The sequence below is a fragment of the Balaenoptera acutorostrata genome, chromosome 12 (assembly GCF_949987535.1).
Source record: "Balaenoptera acutorostrata chromosome 12, mBalAcu1.1, whole genome shotgun sequence".
Lineage (NCBI taxonomy): Eukaryota > Metazoa > Chordata > Mammalia > Artiodactyla > Balaenopteridae > Balaenoptera > Balaenoptera acutorostrata.
Genome location: NC_080075.1, coordinates 82,158,282 through 82,177,547, shown reverse-complemented (window position 1 = coordinate 82,177,547; position 19,266 = coordinate 82,158,282). Strand labels below are relative to the sequence as shown.

General features: G+C 42.6%; 1 protein-coding gene across 3 annotated transcripts in view; it reads right to left on the bottom strand.

Annotated features, from left to right (window-relative positions):
* Positions 1–1,459: 1,459 nt before the first annotated feature.
* CYRIA (CYFIP related Rac1 interactor A) overlaps positions 1,460–19,266 on the bottom strand; it is a 108,091-nt gene continuing 90,284 nt past the window's right edge. For 2 of the 3 annotated variants that reach the window (XM_057558602.1, XM_057558603.1), the window contains 9 exons: positions 16,904–17,025; positions 15,720–15,825; positions 13,762–13,898; positions 13,210–13,287; positions 12,929–13,045; positions 12,759–12,838; positions 10,889–11,015; positions 6,829–6,899; positions 1,460–4,777 (listed from right to left, as the gene is read on the bottom strand). In XM_057558602.1, coding sequence (XP_057414585.1) covers positions 4,714–4,777; positions 6,829–6,899; positions 10,889–11,015; positions 12,759–12,838; positions 12,929–13,045; positions 13,210–13,287; positions 13,762–13,898; positions 15,720–15,825; positions 16,904–17,025 — 902 coding nt within the window. In that variant the 3' untranslated portion in view covers positions 1,460–4,713. The remainder of the gene's footprint in view (positions 4,778–6,828; positions 6,900–10,888; positions 11,016–12,758; positions 12,839–12,928; positions 13,046–13,209; positions 13,288–13,761; positions 13,899–15,719; positions 15,826–16,903; positions 17,026–19,266) is intronic. The other variant, XM_057558604.1, reaches the window with a different exon arrangement.

Here is a 19,266-nt window from a genome sequence, read left to right as displayed (position 1 = left end):
CAGAGAGAAAGAGGAATCTGGAAATGTGCAATTTGATAGTGAAAACTGGAAGATCCTATAGAGAAAAGACTATTTTGAGTTTACAAGAACTTTCAGCCTAAAAGACACTTTAAACTAAATTCTGGGACATCAGGCAAGGGAAGAGCTACAGTAATAAAAATACAGTCGCAGGAACTTGATGTCACCAGGGCAGAAAAAGTCCCTTCTTTGGAGTTTGACCTGTGAGCTGGAGCAGACAGAATGGCCAAGACCTTTCTATTTACTGAGTAAGAGGTACGTGTAGGATGTGCTCAGTCAGGGTGGAGGTTACTAATAGCGACCAGGATTTTGGTATTGGATAGATTAATGTGCTTAATGAATATGAATAAATAAATTAATCAACATTATACAGTATTATTTAATTGGTCATTTACATTGTGATGACTAATTATCCCACACACCTTTCAAACAGCAAACATCTAGAAATTCTGTCTGCTTACTGATAAAGCACGAAATCAGGTGTGACTACAGCTTGCAAATATTCACCAGGTTTCAGGAATGTGCCGTCTGAGCTCTTCTTTACCATCCTTCCAAGAGAACTCTGATTAACAACCAAATTTCTGGTTGGTATGAAGGATATTCAGTTCCTCACCAGCTGTGCTCCTCTTGACAATTACACTTATGCTTACTCATTTCTTTTTCATGTCTTTTGACTCTCATCACTTATTTAATTAGGGTCTCTCTCTCCCCTTCTTCTCTCTCTCTCTCAAAGGCCCCTTTCATTTTCTCTCTTTCCAGCTTTGTCCGTTTATAATTTGTCTGTGTCAATGTACAGAAAATTTACCATTCCTATTCATTTCCCTTTGTGTTTTGTATATGGCATCATGGAAGGTCTCTGCTGGGGACTCTGACCCACTGAGAGCACACACAGTTAGGTCTTAGGTGATTAGCTTAAAAGGTTCAGGGATTAAAAGTAATGCTCTAGAAAAGTTTCAGTGTTTAATAGTTAAGAGAATTGCTTTAGAGTTTAAGTTGCCTGAAAAATGAACTTTTGTGGAATAGGCTATTTGCTAATTTTGCCAAATCCATAAAGTGCTACTGTACTCAAGAGAAAAAATAAGAGCAAATAAATGCTCTTTTATTTCTTAGCATCCTTGAATAAGTAGGTCTCATGCAACTCTAGATATCAGTCACGTATCTCCGTATTTTATGCCTTTTTAAAAAAATAATGGGGGTCTTTGCTGAAATGAATAAATACAGCTGGAACCAAGACTAGTTCATTTTGGGTATTTCAGATTTGGGGTATATGAAGTAATTGAGGCATAGAGAGGTGAAGGGCAGTTGGTGTGATTTCCTGGTCCGCAGAGCCGGTGTTTAGCAAATATCTATGTTTAGCAAGTATCTGTGATCATGTGCTTATTACCCACTTAACCTTGAACATCATATAAAAGAGGTGTATTTTTAAATATATGTACCAAACTTTAATTTTCATCTCACACTCAAAACTTCTGTACAAAAAGAGGCAAAGCAGGCAAAAAAAATTACAGGGACTTCAGCAAACAATATACAACAACTTTTAAACAGCTTTGTGTATGCAACAGCCTTTATAGATGTAGTGGGGAAATTGGGTTCCAAAGTTTTTGTTTCTTTAAGATAAAATTCCAATGTTTATTATTAACATCTAGAAAAATCTGTTATCTGTCTGGGATACAAGACTGAATGAGAAGTTTCTGATGTCTTCTGCACCATTAGATTCCAAGATTGAGTGAGCTTCATTTTTCTTTTGAGGAAGCATGAAATTGCTGTTATTTAAATGTGATGATGTATCAAAAACCTCAGTTTACCATTAATAACTTGATACAATGGTGATGACTAAGAGCAAACACCCATGAAGCATGATATTAACTAATAGTTAAAGGATAGTATCCAGGATTTTCTTTCTGGTTGTTTATACTCCAGCCCCAATGGGTCACCACAATTCAAAAGATTCATTGTCACTTTGTTTTACTAATTCCTAGTGGCACATAAAAGGTTTCCGAGAACAAAGTTATAATGCCAAAGTAGCAGTGCATCTGAGAAATGTAATTTTCACCTTGTTGCTTGCCCCAAAATAAATATGAGTAATGGAAAACACTTTTATTTGAAAACCATGAGACATCGAATATGAAATACAGTTAACATTGACATGGATACTGTGGCTTGCACTTTCCCCTGAACCACTCACAGGGTGTGGACACATGTGCATGCAGCACAAAAAGCTGTGATTTTTCAAGGATGTCTGATGCCTGGCGGACAGACTGTTAAAAGAATTTGTCTCCCACATTAGCTCCGGAGTGGACCCAAGGCCCATCACCTGTTAGTGATCACAGACATTCGGTTAACCGTCCTCCTGATAGTCAGAGGCAATAGTTCAGGTCCTGGGCTTTTGAGAATCCACGTGCTAGTGAATCTTGGCTTTGAAACAAGGTGGCTTGGCTAAATCGGGGCAGGCCGGCAGCCTCTCCCATATGTTTGGTCCCATTTGATAGAAAGTCTAATTAAAAATTATAAACGTGCTCAACTATTTACTCTGCAAGTCCTTTCCCCTCTCCAAGACTTAATCTCCTTCCCTGATATGGGAGGAAAGTAAACCCAGTGACGATAAACATTGAGTGCATCTATATTTCTAGTCTTGACAGTTGTTTCCCAAAGATAACATGGGGCTGCCAAGTAAAAGAACATTTCTTAAGCTGAATATTTAATGAATTTGTTTACCCAGTGTTATCCTAATTTCTGGCTTCCTCTAGGGTTTTAGAATGCCTAGGTTTGGAAAGGTCTTGAAAGCCATCTAATGCATTTCTGTTCTGATGAGAGAACCCTCATCCAAGCAGCTGTACTTGTTCAGCTTGAAAAGCTCCAAGGAAAAGGGCCTTTCCTCTCCTTGTTGACTGACATTCAGATACAGACTGGGTAATCTGTTCTGTCACTTGAATGGATTTCTTTGTTAAAAATAAACAAAACCAAAGTATGTCTCTCCTCTTCTTGGAGGACTCAAGGGAATGCCAGCTGGCCACCAAAGTCAGGAAAGTAATGGTGTGACAGCTCATTCCTTGGGACATTGTGACATTGGGACATTGTGAATGACACCAAACCCTGATATAACCAAACCCAACTTTGGGAATTACCGTTCCCTGGGCAACTCTTTCCTTCCATCAGAAATAGGCAAGCAATTATATGGTTCAGGCTGAGGGTTGATTTAAAAGCGTCCAGTATCACCCCCATAGTATGTATGCATAGGCCACGTGGTGAAAAAGAAAGGGCATGGAGTCAGGAATGAGGCATCCTGGGTTCTAGTCCTACATGGGGGTGATCCTGTTAGACTTCATTTTCTGTCTCATTTTTCCACTGGAGACCAGAATAGAAGATTTCCAAGATTCCATTCTAAGCTCTGTCTGCAGACAGAATGACCCTTGTCATAATGCTAAGCATCAAGGCAAGGTGGGGTGATGCTTACTGGATTCTACTTACAAAGGAAGGATGGTGAGAGTCAGTCTTTCTATTGACTCATAGTCTTGTAGGACTATTGGAGATTATCTGTTTTATTTGCCCATTTTATAGATGAGGAAAGTGAGACACAGAGAACTTAAGTGAATTTCCCAAGATCACTCTGTGAATCAACAGGGCTAGGACTTAATCCAGGTACTCAAGCCAGAGTTTATACATTGCAACAAGCTAGCAGTTGGGTCGTGAAGGAGCTGCCATTTAAATATTAGATAACCAGAAAACGAAAATCTCCCCTCTAAGTTCCTCTAGTTTTCTGGTAACTAATTAAGTGTCTAGGTCTCTGCTGCCACAGGGATGGTCCCCAGAGGACAGGGCTCCTATTAGGAGGGGCTGTGTATCCAGCGCTCCACAGACAACAGGAACGTTAGCAACCTTACCCACAATTTTAGCCAGAGCTCCATTTCCCTGTCCCTGGAGACAGAGGGCTGAAGCAGAGAGATGACCGTTCAGTTGCCTGGGTGCCCTTCCTCCCCACCTGTGCCCCACTTCCACCACAGCCACCGACGCATCCACAACAGCACATCTATCTCTTCTTGCTTCTCTCCCATGAACTGATGCAAACACACTGATTTTTCCTCTTGCAAAATGGAAAGGGAACATTAGGGGGTATAAATCAAAACAGGAAGAGAGTATGCTGATAAATAAAACACGTGCAACAAAAAAGTTGCACGTGTGCTGCACTGTCTGAGGAAAGAGAGGGGGTGTGCTGAATTCCAAACACTTGGCTTTGTGTCTCCACGTGCATTTTTCTTTTCTGGGATCCCTCTCTCTCTGTCAGGATAACAGTTGTGTTTCTTGTAGTTGAGCTGACCCAGGAAATCAAATACTTCATGTCTCTATAACTATACTTCCCAGAGAGATTACACATCTAGAATTAAGACATGACCACAAGCTATTAGGAATTTCTGATTGTTAAAGGTGTGAGGAACTCCAGTAGCAAAGATCAATGTCTCTAAAATTTTCCTTTTGGAGAAGGGGTTTTCGTCTCAGACATCGAAGATAAGGCTCTCCAGTCAATTTATGCTCTGCTGGGTTGAGTCAGTCAGGATACAAATTAAGGTCCATATATTTCAGGGACAAGAAGGAAACGGTTATGTAAATACACGAGTATTAACATCAATCTGTATTAAATTATGTAAACATATACATCTTCTGAGGTCAGTTCAAAGATCCTCTTCACTGAGCAAAGCTTTACTGAAGCATTGCTCGAATCTGTTTGGAAGTCGATTCATCATTCAAGTGTTTTGTAGTGAACCTGGATGGAGAGAAAATGATGGCGGTCAGTGTGCAAACAGCACTCTGAGAAAGCTTCGATCGTGACTCTCCAGCTCATCTTTACCTTAGGAGACATAACTGATATTTAGAAATCAAACTTGGCATTGGTTCTTTAGACAAAGAGCCACACTTCAATGCCCAGAGTAGTCTCAGATTTAATATTTGATCCTTCCTTCCAAAGGAGTTTTATGTTACGGTTATTAAACAAGCAGATCTTCCACCTAATCAAATAATTTCAAGGAGGAGACACAAGCAATCTCATGTTCCAGGGAGGCAGACTTCACGTGCTTGAGTGCAGGATCTTGGCCATCTAGGCCACCCCTGCTGAGTCACAAATATTAAAAGATGGGTTTGCATATAACAACATTACCCAACACTTAAACTGTTAGGGTTTTTTACTTTTATGGGAATGCTTGTCCTCATTGCCACCACAAGGGGGCACGAAGGCAGGTCCATATACTGAAGAAAACTGGTGTAATTTGTCTCCTCACATTAACTGGTGTAGAAATAGTTCATGAAAAGAAAGGAAAAGAGAAGTAACATGTAATAAAATCTTGACCGCGTCCCAAGCACTCCATGGAAGTTTTTATTTCACTCACACTAACTCTTTGTAGGACAGGTCATTGCCTCCATTTTACAGATGTGCAAACTGAGATTTAGAGACGTTAAAAGACCCATTCTAGATGACAAATATAACGATGTATGATTTGTAAACAATTTGTGATTTCTGATTTGGATCCAGGTCTGCCTGCCTCAAAAACCTGTGTTCTTTGACTTCCTCACAGTGTCTACAGGAGACACCAAATGCTGAGATTCGGATGGAACTCACAGCCTACCGCAGTGCCCTGCTCTCGAAGCTCTGCTTGATTGAATGATGCTGGAAAGCAAAACAAACAAACAAACAACAGAAGCCAAAGTCTTCTTACTGAGTGTGGAAAGCCAGCCTTTTGTGAAATGGGCACCAATGGAGAAAACCTTGGTTTACCCACAGAATCTGGAAGGCTCTTCATCTGTTCTGAAGAATGATGACTTAGCAGCTTCATGAAAAAGGATTAGCCTCAGTGTATAATTATTCATTTCATGTGCATCTCAGTTTCTTCATTTATTAGATGGGGTAATAGATCTTATCACTCTGACTCGTGATGATTAAATGAGAGCACGAAACATATGTGTTGTATGTGCATAGAGGATCACTGCTCCATTTCACTTATACTTATGGAACATTTACTACGTGCATGAAGTTGAGAGGAACTGAGGGAAATCAAAGATGAATGAGACAGCAGGGACCATGAACTTTCCAGATTGCAATCCCGACTGGCATGATTCAACAAACTCCTGTGGATATGTCACAGCTGAGAAACAAGAATACCTCCCCTGAAGTGGATTAAGTGAATGTGCCCTTGGGAAGACAGCAGGTGCTCGGGCATGACTCGTTGGCACTAGCCAACTACAAGGGCATCCAGACAGGGGAGAGCAGGGTTCTCAGTGTTGGCAGGTGCACGTATGACTCACCCAGGGACCTTCAGAGCAAACCCACAAATGCAAAATGGATGCCTGAGGCCCTACCCCAGCGATTCGAACTCATCTGGCCTGGGTTGGACCCTGAGCATCAGTGTTTTCAAAAGCTACCCACATAATTCTCCTGTGCAGCCAGGTTTGGGAAAACACAGGTGCAGGGGGAAGTGAGACCGGGGAAGCTTCTTCTTCTGCAAGTCCCCACCAACCACAAAGCATTGTGGCTGGAAGTCAGGCCTTTGACCTGCGGGGTCACCCAGGCCTGGGTTTAGATCCTGGCTCAGCCATCTGCTGTGTGACTTTTGCCAAGTGAGCTGACTTCTCTAAATTTCAGTTTCTTCCATCTGTAAAAAGGGGATGACAAAAATGGGGCTGACCTCAACAGGCAGTTGGGAAGATGACATGTATTAACAGATGCAAAGGGGTTAAGCCTGGTGTTCTAGCCCTCGGACCCAAACAGCATCCACATTTGCAATGGTTCAGAAGGGTTGGCTGCCCCACAGGGCCGAGGCTCACCTGAGGGCGTTCAGCAGCCCCTCCACACTGTCTGGGGCCTGTTCCTTCAACACCTTTATACAGCCTTTCATCTAGAAGAAGGCACAAGACTTTGTTAATACCCCAGTAATTCCATCATAGTATCTGTCCATAACAACATCTGTTCATAATAATATCACAGTATTTCTTCCCATAGAAATCAAACTCAGAAATGTCCAACAGACCTTCCTACCCCCTCAGGCCAGTGAGTTGTTTCTCTGGGCTTCTAGAAGGTTCTGTGCCAGTTTTCATATTATACTGCAATCGAACATTTTATATGTCTGACTTTTGGGGACAAAGACCTGAGACCTTGATTTTCTTGTCTTGGACTCCAGAGCCAAGGGGAGAGCTCCTCCTCTAGCCTGTGCTCAGTTGAGACTGACTGAATGAATTGGCAAACCTGATCATTTTATGTCATCTCTCTGCCCAGAATGCTTTTCCTCCTTCAGCTGTTTGACTGGTAAACTCAACAACTTAACAAATTTTTTCTTTTTCTTTTTTTGTGAAGGAAGAATCTTTCTGGAAAGAACACCATCACTCATTTTAAGCTCAGATGTTCATGCACTGATTTGGGTATACTGTACTAAGGGCCTCTTTTATAAAGGTCACTTATAAAAATGTTCTTGTATGTTGAAAGTTTTTTCCTAAAGGCCTGATAAACCCTGTTGGATTGATGGGGGCAGCCAGAAGCCCAGGGTTGAGAATCATTTGGGGGCATGTTTAGGCTCATCCAAAAAGAATGTCGTGGTCAATCAGAGATGCCTGTCATGGGTGCAGGATGGGATCAAGCTCAGAATGAAGAGATTTGGTCCCTCTCCCAAAAGAGCTCATAGTCTAGTGGGAGAAGAGAGACAAATAGCTCATTATCATCCTGTGATATGTGTTCTTGTAAAAAGTGCCCAAGGAGAAATGGGGACATAGATTAGAGAAGAGGCAGAAAGAGCAGTGGATACTCTTTGGGAATTTCGAGTTCTATTTCAGGCGGATGAAAGCCTTGAGTGTGAATAACAGGATGCAGTCAGAGGTGTAGTCAGGGCCAGATTCAATGTGGGTTTAACAGCATGTTCGGGAGTTGGGGGCCTTTACCTGTGGAAAACACCCTTGATAGGTGTTAAACAATCTAGTAATGTGATTCATACTGCAAGGGATGGGAGGAAGCGCGACTGGAGACGGGAGGGCCAGTGGGAGCCCCTGAGGGTGAGGGTGTGAGAGCAGCAGTGGGCACGGAGGATCAGGGCAAGACGGGGGGGTGCATCCGAGGTCCAGTTCACAGGACTCGGTGATTGAGAAGGCGTGAAGGTGAAGAGGGAAGAAGACAGTTCCTAGGTTCTGAGGGACAATCCCAGGTTTCTGGCCTTGAGACTGAGTTGGAGGAAGGAGAAATACCTGAGACAGGAAGCCAGGAGGAGGAGGAGCAGGTCTGTGGGGGAAAGGATAACCTTTGATTTGAGGCCAGCCACGCCTCAGGTGTCTGAAGGAGGGGGGGTCTGGAATTCTGGGTGAGGTTTGGGCTGGGGACCACATTTTAGGAGTGATTCTGTGTTGGATCATTCCATACAGTTTTAAGGAAATCAGCTGAAAATGCCATCTCACTCCAGCCTGCTCTCCTGGCACCCACGAATAGCATCAGTTCTCTAAATGATGCATATCCCTCTGGACCTCGATGACTTGGCTCTGATGATTCCCTCCACCTGGCGTACTCTTCCTTCTCTCGGTCCATTTGGTAAAATCCTCAAGATACACCTGAAACGTCACCCTCTATCTCTGCCTCTACGCAGAATGAGTTTCTCCCTCATCTGGGTTTCTAGAGCTCAGTACCTCCATTTTGGACTACAGAACACATTCTTTGTAAGCGCAGGTAACAGGATCTATTTCAATATTTGCCTTTTCACAGTTGATGCTGATACCCTAAGTATTTATAAAACAGTGCAAGAAGCTGCTGGCTTAGAAGCAGACTGGCATCTGGAAAGAAACCCTTATGCCATCAAAGAAAAATGGCCTATCATACACATGTGTGCTCCGTAAACCTGAAACTTTCTTAGAGACACATACAAACTTCTATGAACAAACCTTCTTAGTGAGACATACATGAACAAATGGACTTCATCAAAACTGGGTAGGGATAGATCTAATATTATATAACGTTTATAGCCTCAGCAGAAAGACTTAGTAAATGACAAGCAAGGACAACCTTTTTAAAGGTTAAGGCTACAAGACATAATGGTACCCAGTGTATTTTTAATTATTGACTCTGTGACAGGTTAACAAAAGACTGGTAAATGAGAATGTCCTAAGAGTACTAGGTAATAAATTCAATCCATATTCAAATGATGTTCATGGGTTATTAATAGAGCTATTTATACTTAATCTATAGCATAAAAATGTTAAAGCCTCACAAAGAATACAGTAAAAATATTTATTGGTATGAAAAAACTTCCACAATATACTGTTATGCAAATTAAATATGTTTTAAAATAGAAATTATGGCAGGGTGCTAATCTGTTAAGTATATACACACAAACATCTATACAAAATGAAGGGACATATATATGTGACATATTGACGGTGGTCATCTGTCCATGATGAGGTTACCACTGATAAATTTAATTTTCTGTATTTTGGGTTTGTTTGTGTTTTTTTGGCTGCCCCGTGCAGCATGTGGGGTCTTAGTTCCCTGACCAGGGATCGAACCCGCGCCCCCTGCAGTAGAAGCATGAAGTCTTAACCACTGGGGCACCAGGGAAGTCCCAATTTTCTGTATTTTGATTTCCTGTATTTTCCCAAAAGTTTTATATAAGTATTTATATAAGTATATTTATAAGTATTTATATAAGTATTTATATAAGTATATAAGTATAAGTATTTATATAAGTATCTTGATAAATAGAAATAATTACATTAAAAATAATGAAGAACGATGGCTAGCTATGCTAGGGAGCCAAAACCTCAAAATGAGTAATCCAAGTTGCATTATTAATTGATACATTTTCTTACAATCCTTAGATTCATGGCCCCTCTGGGCACATGGACCTTCTGTCTGCACAGAACTAGAGCATCAGAGTGTGCACACCCCGACTCAGCCGCGTCAGAATAAGGTGGTACCAAGAGGTCCTATTCCGTACTTAAAAGGCTTTACATTAATACAGGGCTACACTACTGGGTGCCACTGCCGGCAAACACTGGGCTGAGAGGAACCTGTTTTATCCCACAAGCAACAGGAAGTCACCTGCACACCACAATCATATGTTTTCCAACCATGTCCATTCATTCAGCAAAAACTCTAAGGAGTACCTATTGAGCGCCGTGCTGTATGCACCAAGGACACTGCCAGGCAATGAAGCAGACATTAGGTATATAGATCTTGGCCTCTGCCCTTGTCAACAAACTCAGAGGCCATGAGGGAGTCAGAAAATCCAAAATGGTAGGCGCTCCGGGCCCGGAGGAGAAGCAAGCCTCTGCTCCATGCAGGGCACAGGAGATGTGCTCCAAATGAGGTGACGTGTGAGGAGGGTCTTAAAAGAATCCCCCCATCAGAGAAGAGGGAGGACACTCTGGGCAGAGTAAAGGGCGCAAGCATATTCCAAGGACAAGAAAAGGCATGGGAATCAGGGAGAGCCATCTGCAGGGATGATGGGAGAGGAAGTTGGAACGTTGTTTGGGATTTGAGCGCGGTGCCTTGTAATCTAGGATGAGACACATATAACATATAAAAATATATATTTATATGGTACACTGGGTAAGCTGAAGGGGCAGCTTGCAGCTAAGGGACTGTTTACCTCTCAGCTCCTCTACAGGCTGAGGGCATCAGCACCTCCACATTCCTGCTGTGTCTTTGAGGTTGGATGTGTTTGTTGCAAGCATATGAACAGGACTGGACTTCTTGCTACGAGGAGAGCTGCCACGATGGGGCTCGCATCTGGGAGAGTTCACTCCCGGGCCGGGGGGGTAGGGGGTGTGGAGGGGAGGGAGAGAGAGAAGCAAGGTCTGTTTGACGACATTTATGAGCTCTCATTGGGAAATCACAGTTCGTAATTATTCTTACATCGATCTTGGACGTCTTGCAGAAAGCTCCCACGGGGTGGACGTGGTCGTAGAGGATGATGACCCCCACCATCACCCTCATGCAGAACATCAGCGTTTCTTCGCTTGTAAACCTACTCCTGTACTCCCTGGAAGAGAGGACAAGTGGCAGAGATATTACCTCCGTGACGGAGCACGTTCATCTCTGGCTCCACAAATGGCTACTTCAGCCTCCTCCAAGCCTCCCTGGAGAACAATTCCAGACCTGCAGAACCAGGTTAATAAGCTCTTATAGAAACCAGCGATGGTAATTCTCCTTGAATCTATCTGACCACTGTGAAAACAAGGTAAATTAGAGGGCAGTAAATTCTCTTCTGCCCTCAGCGAGGCAGCTCATCGTGTACATAAGTCCCCCGCCCATCAATCTTGAATATTTTATAGCAGGTCTCTCTGGCTGTCCTAGATTATAGAGAATAATGGCTTCATTATGGAGAAAACGAATCAAGTTCATCTCTATAGAGCAGCTACCGTGTCTCCAGTCTGGGTAACTTCCTTTGTTAAGATACAGGCTGCAGATTGAATTACATTGGCAAAGGTACCTACCAGAAATTACATACCATTCATTGGGCTGAGAGTATTTGTGGAGTTTGAATTTTGTTCACCTACCTTGACAGGGTCGCTGATGATTCAGATAATTCAAGCCAATTCTAGAGGCTTTCTTTTTCTTTTTTTTTTTAATTTTTAAATTTAATTTAATTTAATTTAATTTATTTATTTATGGGTGTGTTGGGTGTTCGTTTCTGTGCGAGGGCTTTCTCTAATTGCGGCAAGTGGGGGCCACTCTTCATCGCGGTGAACGGGCCTCTCACTATCGCGGCCTCTCTTGTTGCGGAGCACAGGCTCCAGACGCGCAGGCTCAGTAATTGTGGCTCACGGGCCTAGTTGCTCCGCGGCATGTGGGATCTTCCCAGACCAGGGCTCGAACCCGTGTCCCCTGCATTGGCAGGCAGATTCTCAACCACTGCGCCACCAGGGAAGCCCCTAGAGGCTTTCTTAACATCTACTTCATTATGGATTGTCCCCACAATGATGATGATTACTATTTCCATCTTGGAATAAATCTTAACTTAAATATAAGTGAACTATCTGAAATTAACACCATCTTACACTTGAACAGAGCATCAAATTTTATAAGGCACTCTTGATGCCTTTGGCCCTCCCAAACTCTCTGCATCATAGATGGTATTATGGGAACCTTATCAGATGAGGAAACCAAGGTCCAGGCAGGTCAGACCACTTGTTCATGGGCACAAAAGGGGCTACAGACATATGTGGAATAAGTGGAACCCTGACATTGGAGTGTAGGTTTTCTCATTACCATACTGCCTCATCCTCAACAACCTCAACCATTTTTTTAAATCTAGCAAGTAATTTAAGTGCAAGGAAACTGCTGCATGCATGAGAGAGAGAGAGAGAGAAAGAGATCTTCATTATCATTTTTGCAATAGCCTTACCACTTCCACTCTTGGTTCTAAATCTTCTCTCAAATCTTTTCTCCAATATATTTATAACATACCCAGTCATTTAACCCAATCTTCCATTTGATCCTTATACAACTTCTCCTGTATCTTTGATTCGACTTTTGATTCTGCCATCTAACAAGCTATGCAATCTTTGGGAAGAAGTCAGTTAATCAATTTAGGCCTCATCTTCCTCAGCTCTAAAATGGGGATACTACACCTCTCACCCAGAATTCTTTATGAAATTAATTCAGTTAATATACAAGTAAATGTTAATATGCTGACCCAAATGTTAGATGTTGTCACCACCATCACCATCATCACAGAGATAGGTGAACTCTTGACCATGAATACACCTCTGATTTAACTTACGGAGTTTCCAGCATGACTTTACAAACGCTCGTCATCGTACTGAGGCAGTCTGTGGTATTCTCTATTGGCAGCGTTTTGTTCTAAATGGGAGACACAAATGGGTATTAGCCCTGTTAGCAGATTTTACATGCAATCGGGCAAAAGGGACCTCATTGCTCGACGTCGCTTACTTCGGAGACAAAGTGCATGGTGGCGTTGCTGAGGGTTTTCAACATCGGCGTGGCTTCTGCATAGAAGAGGGACATTCGGTTGGCCATCTCATTGTTGACTTCGTTCTCAATGTCTAGCTGATGAAAAGAAGACGAGAGGATGCGGTTGATAAAGGGACGGTCAACATCTCAAAACAGTGTCCTTTGGAAATTGAATTACAGACAAAGGCTCTGTCGTCTCCCCGTGCCCCTCCCGATGCCTGGAGCATGGGTGTGTCAACCTGGGAGCTCCGGGGACTCACATGCATGTTGTTGATGCGGTTACGACTGATGGTCCTTCTGTAGTAGCTGAAGTCATTCTGAATAGCCGGGTTCCTCATCTGAAATTCAGAAGGGAGGAAAGCAGGTCATCTCTCAGCATCAGGTGTGGGATATGCATCAGAAGCCCGGACACTAGATTGTGCACAGATACCAGGACTTCTCTTTGTTACCCAAGAGTCAAAGCAACTTCCGGTTAAAAATAAATACTCAAAGCTTCACTATTTAAAAATATGCCCTGGTTTTACCCTAGGCTAGATTTCAGGGAAAGTATACTTGTTCCCAAAGAGGAAGAGACATTTGAAATGTTTTTTTCTGGTTGCATTTGGCAGATTTTGAATTTCCATGTAGAAACCACCATCTTAAATCACTTTGACCACAAGGAGTTCAAATTCTCACCACATGACACATCTCTCTAGGGAAGGAGCTACAGCTCACTCATCTCTCTTCCCACCCCCGCACAGCACTGCAGAGCACCTGGACACCTAGGTGCTCAGTAGGAATCTGTTAAATTGTCCAAGCACACGCGGCCTAACCTTTAGCTCATCAAATCGAAGGGTGAAATGCAGAATTTCCGCAAACTCCTTTGCCAGGGCCTGCTCCCGCTCCAGGTGTTGGGTTGGTGTGTAGGGCGGACAGGTCAGAGATTCCAATAAGCTCTGAAGAGCTTTTTCTGAAAGTCAAAGGGATACAGACATATTTGAGGTGGCTCACAGAGATCTTCTCAAAAAGCGCAATTTGCAGCCCCAGTTGACATTCTCAGAGATAACCTGCTTGAGTCTTTCCACTCCACCTTTTCCCCCAGAACTGTGTGAAATGTGACATGCGTGGGTGAGGAGGAAAAGGAGCCCCCCATGCTCTGCCTCCACTGGAGAAGAGCCCCGTAGCCACACAGTCTTGTAAATGTCTCCCAAAGCTCAGCTGGACCCTCACATGTCCTGTCATCCCAATTCCTCACGCTGTTAGAAAACCACAAATAGGTGATTTTGGATCATGTGCATGAGATTAGCATTCACAATCCAGGAGGAGATGACGCGGCCCTGAATGCATGGGTTAAATAACCTGCTTTGCAGGGAGAGACTTCTGGTCTATTCCAGCTCTTCTCTGCATTTACACTCTCAGCAAATCCCAGGAAGATTTTTCTACAAACCCACTGCCATATCTACCTCCATTATTGTCCTAAAAGAGTTTCATTACTCCCACTTCTCTGTTTCTAAAACTTCCTTCCAGTTTTTCCTTCCATGTATTTCTCCTAGCACCGAGTCATTTAACCAGTCCTCTAGAGCAGGGGTAGGAAAACTACGGCCCACAGTCAATTTTTGCAAATTAAGTTTTATCAAAACACAGCCATGCTTTATTTTCATTCCCCTAGGGATTGACTATGGCTACTTTTGTGCTACAATGGCAGGGTTGAGTGGCTGCAACGAAAATAGGATGGCCCACAAGCCTAAAATATTTATTATCTGGCTCTTCACAGAAGAGTGCACCAGCGCCTGCCTGCTCTATCATCCCTAGAGTCCTTTAACAGTTTCTTTCCAAGGACACCGCTAGCATTTTCTGTCTGTGGGAACAAACTGTCTTCTGAGGCAGCTCGCTTGACCTTGGCCTGCTCCAATAGGTGGATTTTTCCTGTCTACTGAGCTGCAAGTTGGCTCCTTAGGATTTCAGTTCATTGGGTCTAGAAACACACTTGGAGGAAACAGAGAAGTTGATTCCTCTTCAACCTGAGTGTCTTCAGAAGCTCTCTCTTCTTGAAAAACTGGTTCAGTTCATTGAACTCTTTCCTTTGAGTCTTAGCTTCACGTTCTCTCAACATCATGGCTATTATTCCCCCAGCATACTTCAGTTTCTCTGTTTAACTCTTAAAATGTGGCACTCACTTACGGCAGAATTAGAGTAAGACATGACCACACGCTTCCTCGTTCTAGATATATTATATTAACCAGGGAAACCTCAGAGAGCTTTACTGTTCGGGGAGGGGTTGTATCATATCGGTGGTCACATAGAGCCTACTGTCAACCAGACTTGATTTTCCTCTTGCTTCTGCAAAGCCATGCTGTGCCTGCACAGATTTTTTTAAGCTTAAGGATAGAATGTTATGTTCGTCTTCCTTGTATTTTACTATATTAAACTTAACACATGATTCCAGCCAACCAACTTCTTTTAGGGTTAGCAGGTAACCTGTATTTTCTCTGTCCTTTGGAAATGTGATCAGACATGGTAAACCTGTTAAGAGTCAGACTTAGCTGAGAAGAAAACCAAAGGGACACCCACTAGTAAAGACACTCTAAATGCACCAATAAATGCAGGGGAAGAAACTCTGAGGTGGATTGACAGAAATGGACACGGCAGGTGTTTTTGCACGAGCGTCCTCTGACGATGCACAGCGATGGACGTGGGGGTAGTTTCCAACGCCCTGAACCTTTCCTGCTACTTTCTCAAACGCCGTAACAGAATCACACGTAAGACATGAAAACCGTAAACACATACTCACCTAGCCTGATAGAAAACTCATAAAATCTCTTTAGCCTCACGACCAAAGGACACACTGCATTCCAAGCTTTTTCTTGAAGCTGAATGTCATTGGGATTTTGAATGGCCTGCCAAAACATTATGGAATTGTCTGTTTAAAAAGAAGCAGTAAGCTCCACATCAAAACGACTTAAGATTGAGAAAGAATTTGAGTTAAAAAGATACGATTCCTGCTGTACTTTGCTAATGTGTATTTCCTCAATGGACATTAGTTCATCAGAGTGCCGTCCAAGATGCTCAATTAGGATGGTGATTTTAGCACTTGAACATAATGTAAATGGCTCGACAATTAGACACCACGTCATCTTACTTGTTTCTCTTATCTTCAATGCAAAAAAAATGCATGTCTAATTGGAAGCAATTCAGTCCTCCTCCATCACCATTTGATTCTTCTAAAGTAGAGCTAGTGCTCATTGGGAAGTGCAGATTCTGTGGATACTTTCCTTTCTTTATCATATGTATTAAATTCCTGCCAGTCTGTGATGGTACCTAAATCACTTAAACGGTGACCCCTAAGTAGAAAAATAACCTCTTAGTTTCTTCGAAATGCTGTTTTGTCTGGGTTTCAGCAGCTTCAGGATTATGACGCTAGCAGTGTTTTTGTTGTTGTTGTTGTTATGTTCTGTTTTTTTTTCAGAAAATGGTGGTGGCAGTATGTATGTGTGTGCTGATACTTCCACAAAACTATTTCAAACAAAAGGACTACTTAAAGCGAGATCTTTTATGACTCTTGTTTGTGATACTAGCAGAACCTGCCAAAATTATTACAAATTTTTGTAAAGTTCATATAAACCCAGACTACGACTCATATTTCAATTGTTGTTCGTAGATTTCATATGTATGTTCCCCTTATACGAAGTAACATACTGACAAATTATTGTTTAAATGTGAGTCCTGCAATATCAAATGTACGTTGGAGAAGAGAATAGCTAACACTCTACACAGTCTACAGCACTGTGTGCTCAGATCAGCGTACTAGAATAAAAAGGACCATTCATACATTTTTTAAGGACACATTACCCTCCTTGTTCTTCCTAGTACGCTAGGAAACACTAGGGCTATTACTTAATCTTGCTGTGTGTGTGCGTGCATGGGTTTCCTTTCTCCACCAAGGGTGCTGTCAGCTCAGTATTATTATTGGCATACGTCTCGGATCTCTGGCCCCGCGCCCTTGTAAGCCTGCAGGTCTGCGAGGATGCTCTCGGAATCCTGGAGGACGGCGCTGATCTGGTTCCATATTTCCCTCTCTCCTTCTGTGGGCTGGGCATCTAAGCAGATGGGAAACCGAAAGACACAGAGGGCTTGTGTTTATAAACAGCCTGAGAAGAGGCTCGGCATTCAGTTCTACCTGCTAGACAATCCTATTTTAACTCCTGCAGCCTTGGTATTTACGCTTTAACATAACAAGGTGCTAAGAAAGGAAAACTAACAGAAACTCTGCCCATTACTCAGTTCAAAATAGTCATCAATATTTCACACACATTAAGCAAAGCGTGTTGGAATCATTGCAGGCACTCCTTTATTTGTATAGGTCACATTTTTTGCATACCTACTACGTGCCAAGTGGTACAGTGGGTGATAGGAAGAATAAACATTATCTTTTGGGGTCCACTTTTCATAGAAGCTATTGAATATTTCTGTTATGATTGAAAGTCTGTCAATCTGAGTATAGATAGGAAAGTAGTCTCCCTTATATTTCCATACTACAAAAGCTTAAAATATTAGGTAATGAATCCTTCAGAGCCATGACAGAGATGTATCTTTCTGGAACACAATGATCTGTAGAATGCCTTGGGGTTTCTCTTTGAACATGAACTCAGGAAGTGGCAGGAGTTCATTTTAAAGGCTCCTGTACTGTTCATCTTTGGTATTAACCATGAAATTTATCCACAAAAATAAGTAACACATTTAAGCTTAAATAATGAAGAATGTATTCAAACAGCCACAGAAACATCCCCTTAGCCCCTCAGTGAATTCCTACTTGTTTACATTCCTGGAGCCAAAGTTTGCTCTTGCCTGCAAGAGTATTTTGTGGGGGGCTAGTGGGTGGAAGTTGAATGGTGGTAAAGATTGGGTTTTATTTATCTCACAATGCCTATAAAATAGGTTCTTGCCCAGGCTAGTTAGGAAATTAATCTCCATCTAAAACGAAGGCACTGCTAACAGAGAAAGGGGGTAGATGTCATCTCCTAAAAATCTGTTTTCAAAAATCCAAGTCCTAAGGCTCTGAATTCTCCCAGCGGACCTCACCAATGAAAGGTGGGATGGAGTCATACCTGGTCTAGCATTACCCAGATCAGATCCCAGTTTTGACTAATCTTGGTGGGGGTTAGAAAAAACAGAAGTCACAAAACAGGTGATTTTTAAGTGAGGCATTGACCATGCCAACTGGGTCTTCAGAAAGGCTGAGTATCAGAGTAGAAGCTGGGCCAGATGCAGCTGCTCCAGCTTCAGTCACCGTCTGCTGGACCTACACTAATGCAAGGCCAGACCTCCGACAAGTGATGCCCATGGAGATTTTTAGATCATTGTATTTCTCAGATCCTGCTAAGACCTAAGAAATTGGTAGAGTTACCTGGGAAACGAAGGGTGAAATTCACCAGTGTATAGTAATTCTCTTTAAAAGAAAAGAAATCATAGGCCCTCAGAGATTACCCAGAAACCCTGCAACCTGTTCCTTCTACAAATGAGATGGATTTCAACTAGCGGATGAGGAGGGACTAAAGTACACGTGCACCAGGGTGCAGAGAAGGGAGAGATGAGTGTGGTCTGGGAGAAGCGGAAACTGCTCCATGTGAGGGCTGGGACCGGAGCTGGCTGGCTGGAAGCCCCAGGGGAGGGCATCCATGAAGAGCAGGAGCAAGACTTGGCAGGTGGCCAAAGGACGGCTGGACTTGAAAGAGGAAAGGGACCTGCCAGGTTACATTGTTGAATCCAGCCTGGGAAGCAGAGGAGAGAAAGAAACATGTTTCTCCTTTATCCTTTGCTACCCTTCTCCTGCTTCCCGCAAACACTTGGTAAGTTATCTCAGGTAAAATGTTTGTCACAATACACTATATATTTCATCTTTTCCTGTTTTCCCAAACTTTTCTCAAAGCAATATGGCATCTTAAACAGAAACCTAAAACCCACAAGCTAGGAAGCCTGTAACTGAGGAACACATTTCAATGAACAGAATTCCAGGGTAAGGCTGGCAATTCCCAAGTAAGAAGAAAGTCAGGGAAGAAAACATATGACAAAAATGTAAAGATCCTAGAGAACAAAAAATCAAACACTCTTGACTCAAATCCTTTCCCCTTTGGATGAACGTATCGAAAACTCACAAGCTAAGCACAAAGACAATTTCCTATAGAGATTTGTATTTGAGAAGGAAAAGAAAAAGAGAGTCTGGGACCGAGATTCTGACAGGTAAGTCTATTTGAATATGAATACAAAGAAGTATGGGAGAGGAAGGCACTTGGAGAACAGAAAAGGCTCCTAATCTTGGCTGTCACATGACTCCATCTTAG